Source organism: Eurytemora carolleeae, unplaced genomic scaffold (assembly GCF_000591075.1).
Source record: "Eurytemora carolleeae unplaced genomic scaffold, Eaff_2.0 scaffold417, whole genome shotgun sequence".
NCBI lineage: Eukaryota > Metazoa > Arthropoda > Copepoda > Calanoida > Temoridae > Eurytemora > Eurytemora carolleeae.
This window is the reverse complement of record NW_019396423.1, coordinates 8,601-12,632: the sequence shown is the minus strand read 5'-3', so window position 1 is coordinate 12,632 and position 4,032 is coordinate 8,601. Positions and strand designations below refer to the sequence as shown.

Below are 4,032 nucleotides of genomic sequence, written 5' to 3'. Positions count from 1 at the left end.
TCTTAAACTGAAAATATGCCCACAGATGACCAAACGGTGGGGTATTTTAGGGGGTCATGGGGGGGGTGACTGGTTTTTGTCACAATACTTCTCTTAAGATGCATTTGTCTTGTGTTTCATGTTGAGAATGGACAAAATGAATAATGAATATATTCTGATAATCTTTTCATTTACAAACATTGCACGCAAATCTGCCCCTTTAGTAAAAGTAAATTCAACCTATATGAAGCAAAAAGTCTGACCGCGTCAACCTTGTTGCACCGGCTAGTCCTGTTCATAGAGCTAGGTACAGTAAAAACTGGAACCGGAACGGTTGACATGGCTCGGAAATTCAAATGTACTACGGCTGCCTGTGATTGTATGAATTGTAGCTTGCATTGATTTATTTTACTTTTCATTCCTCTTAAATCTTGAAGAACCAATTCTAAAAGATAGATGACCAAGGGAGAAAATCCTAATTTAACATTATTTTCAGTCAAGTAGCTTCAGTATATCTCTTAAAAATTGACAATAAAAAACTTACGCTCTAACTATATTTATCCTTTTTCTGTCAGCTGATATTTAATTGTTATCCAAACTTTGTAAGCGTAAAATACGCATGACATTTGATAATTTACCGAAAACAAAAACATATGTTTTGATGTTAGGCGCTGGCCCGAAACAATTACATTATACATATTTTTTTATATGATTGAGATTAAAATTTTTAGTTTCAACTTTTAAGAAAGGAACTGAGTATTTGTCACAAACTCACGAATTTATAATCAGTAATCTTTCCAACTTGATAGTGTAAATACGATATTGGGTTATTAAAGGGTTTTATGGAAGACAAAATTGGAGTAAGCGGCAAAAACTTGGTTCCTTTATTTAGTTCAATAAACTAAACAATTGTCGACACTTTTGAATGTCGTCTTCGTTATTATTCCTAAACCTCTGAACGAACAGGAAACGTGTGCCGTGAATAACAATTAACTGTTTAGCCGAAGCAGCAGCCGATGAATAAGAGGAGCGGTATAACGAGCAGTCAGCAGACGCTCCTTGAGGAGAACCTAGCTGCTTACTGTGAACCTTGGGGAGCTTCTATCAAACCTAACCCAGGAAACAGGTAAGAGCTGATAATGTGTTAGATGCATTGTATAATGTATAACCCCCTAATTTTTAGTGAATTTCTTATTGTTTTCATTGGTATTGTGTTCGAATGATTATATCCTCAATTTCATTTAAAAATTCTAGTACATGATGCTATCTATGATCCATATATTAGGTACAGGTAGATTGTATAATGTAGAGTCTTCTATTTCTATTAATTGGACAAAAATAAATTATTTTTTTTTTATTTTATTAATTATTTTTGTATTTCTAGAGACAGCATAGCGAGCAATGAGAGTGAAATTCTTCAAGATAAAACAGAAAAATGTTTACAGGTTTGTGACAGTTTTTTATCTAGCCCAACTCAGAGATACGCATATTATTATTATGTACGGTAACTGCGGGAGGAATGTAAACAAACTCAGTGCCCCCACAGAATTTAAAGGAAAACGACTACAGCTAATATATTAAGTTAAGCGAATACTTCTGATTTTTGGCTTTCTGGTCAAAATGGAAAATACAAAAGCAATATATTCTTATTCCACCCCTTGGAACCCTTTTCTCTCAAAAGGATGCGTTGCCCCTGAATTCTTTGTTTTGATCTCCTCCCACTGCACAGATTTGACGCATGAGATATGGCGGTTCTTGGTCTATATATTTCTTTATCCAGTCCGTTTATGTAAAGATAAAGGGACTGTAAGCGTTATAACTAGTGACCCTCATTGCAAAGATGGCAATGCAAGATTAAAAACGGTATTCTGACAGGCTTTGACTGATCAATTATATATTAGATATCAATGGTAATAGTTAAAAAACGGATTGATCAGATTAAGGTAAGGTTTCAATGTGGATACGGTTGTGCATAGGACAATGTCATCCTTGCATGGATGGTCACATGAACTTACGCTTACATTCCCTTTAAGTGTGTCTTCCGCCGTACTCAAATATAGGTTTTTATTGATACTTGTGACTTATTTAAAAAAATACCATTGAACTAAAATAAATGCGCTACAAAATAAAAATTTTGATGAGTTTTTCTAGCTTATTGGCGAAACATGTTAACCAAAAATTTGTCACGGTCGGTTTGGACTTTTTTAAACAAACCAAATATTTGGATAAGGATAATCTGATTTTTCTCTAAATTAGACTTCCAAATGAATTTTATTTTCATTAAACAAATGTTTAGCCAAGTCCTGTGATGTGTTCTACTCCAAAAATTGGAACAGATTCTCCGCCTTCCGCCCCCCTGGACACAATACACGAGGCGGAAACTCCGACTCACGCCGGGGCGAAGCGGTTACCGCCGCCAACCCTTCCCAAACCGAAAGCTCGGCCCCTTCCTCCGCCCAAGCCTAAAAAGTCGGTCCCAGAGATCAACGGCTCCGGAGAAATGTTTCAGGTTCGTTTTTAGGATTTTCCATTTTTTTTCTCTCTGACAGTCTCTGAAAATTATACCATTTTCTTGTCCCAATTAATAATTTTATGAAGTTGTATTCCTTTGAACAAAATTAATTCAGATAAAGAATCTTTTAGCTCATAACAGTCCCATTTAATGATAAAACGATTGTTTTAATCCATATTTTAAGTTTAAGAAATCCATTGCAAAAATAATTAGTTTTACATTAAAATTTAAATCCAATGTTTTATGTTTCCTGTTCTAATTCAAAAGTTTAAATTTATAATTTCGTTTTAACTTTATTGAGCCCGCATTTTGCAGGGATGATGGTAGGGACCAAAGTTTAGTTACAATATATAGATTTCCTTTTAGAATTTTGAAATATCTGAATTCGGATTTCTTTTTGATCCAATTTGAACAGTTTGTATATTTTTAACCGATTCATAATCTACTCTATACAAAATGTTATACTTTATATGCGGTGATATAGCACAGAGAATCGTTCGGTAGTGTACCGGAAGTGTACCGAATGGTACGGTACGGTACGGTACGGTACGGTACGGTACATTTATCTAAAATTGCAATATATCTAGGATGAGACAGTAGAGGGTGGATCAGAGGTATGACGAAAAAGGGTTACATTCAGATTTTAGGCAAACCTTCATTTTATTGTAATTAATTTATTCTTGGAATTTTAAATGTCGAGCGTTATCATACGTCAAGAGTTTTTCATTTTTACAATTTAATACTAATTCATTTTCTTCAATTAAGATTTGTTTCATAGCTAATAAATTCTACTGAACCTTTTTTATTTGTTTTAATTTGAAAACTTATTTACAGCATAGTTTTGGTCTACATTTTATGGAGTGGGAAAAAATTAACAGTTCAATTAAATTTATTAAATAATTTCCAATAAAAAAAATTTAAATTGAATGAAGGTTGTTAACTAGGGTGAAAACAGAATCTGAATTTAAAAGGTCTAAGAAGAAGAAAAATTAGAAATAAAAACTCGAAAAATAATGTCAAAGAAACAAAAGACAGGCCTAATCTAAAAAGCCTCTAGTCTACAAATTCAGCAAATTAATGCCTAACCTGATTCCTCATCATTGGCAAATGGACGTCAATAGAGTGAAGTGAGAAAAATATTCAAGACAAAGAATATAATCTGATAAAGTGATTCCAAATTTTTCAAGTGATGCCATTTTAAAACATCAGACATTTTCTTGATTCTTTAGGACAATCCAATTCTAAGAAGTAATCAATATTACTTCCTTCAATATTTATTTTTGATGGGTAATTGTATCCTTCAATATATATACTGGAAGGGAAATTGTATCTTTCAATATATATACTGGAAGGGAAATTGTATCCTTCTATATATATACTGGAAGGGAAATTGTATCCTTCAATTTATATACTGGGAGGGTAATTGTATCCTTCAATATATATACTGGAAGGGTAATTGTATCCTTCAATTTATATACTGGAAGGGAAATTGTATCCTGCAATACAGTTTCTTAAAGATTTTATCTAAAATTGAAAAAGTT

The 4,032-nt window shown here is 33.0% G+C and overlaps 1 protein-coding gene across 1 annotated transcript in view; it reads left to right on the top strand.

Moving 5' to 3' along the window:
• Positions 1-3,617, top strand: part of LOC111703011 (atrophin-1) — a 12,066-nt gene extending 8,449 nt beyond the window's left edge. The window contains exons 5-9 of the mRNA XM_023474850.1: positions 981-1,105; positions 1,364-1,424; positions 2,276-2,488; positions 3,079-3,138; positions 3,436-3,617. Of these exons, the coding sequence (XP_023330618.1) occupies positions 981-1,105; positions 1,364-1,424; positions 2,276-2,488; positions 3,079-3,111 (432 nt within the window). The 3' untranslated portion in view covers positions 3,112-3,138; positions 3,436-3,617. The remainder of the gene's footprint in view (positions 1-980; positions 1,106-1,363; positions 1,425-2,275; positions 2,489-3,078; positions 3,139-3,435) is intronic.
• The last annotated feature ends 415 nt before the right edge of the window (positions 3,618-4,032 follow it).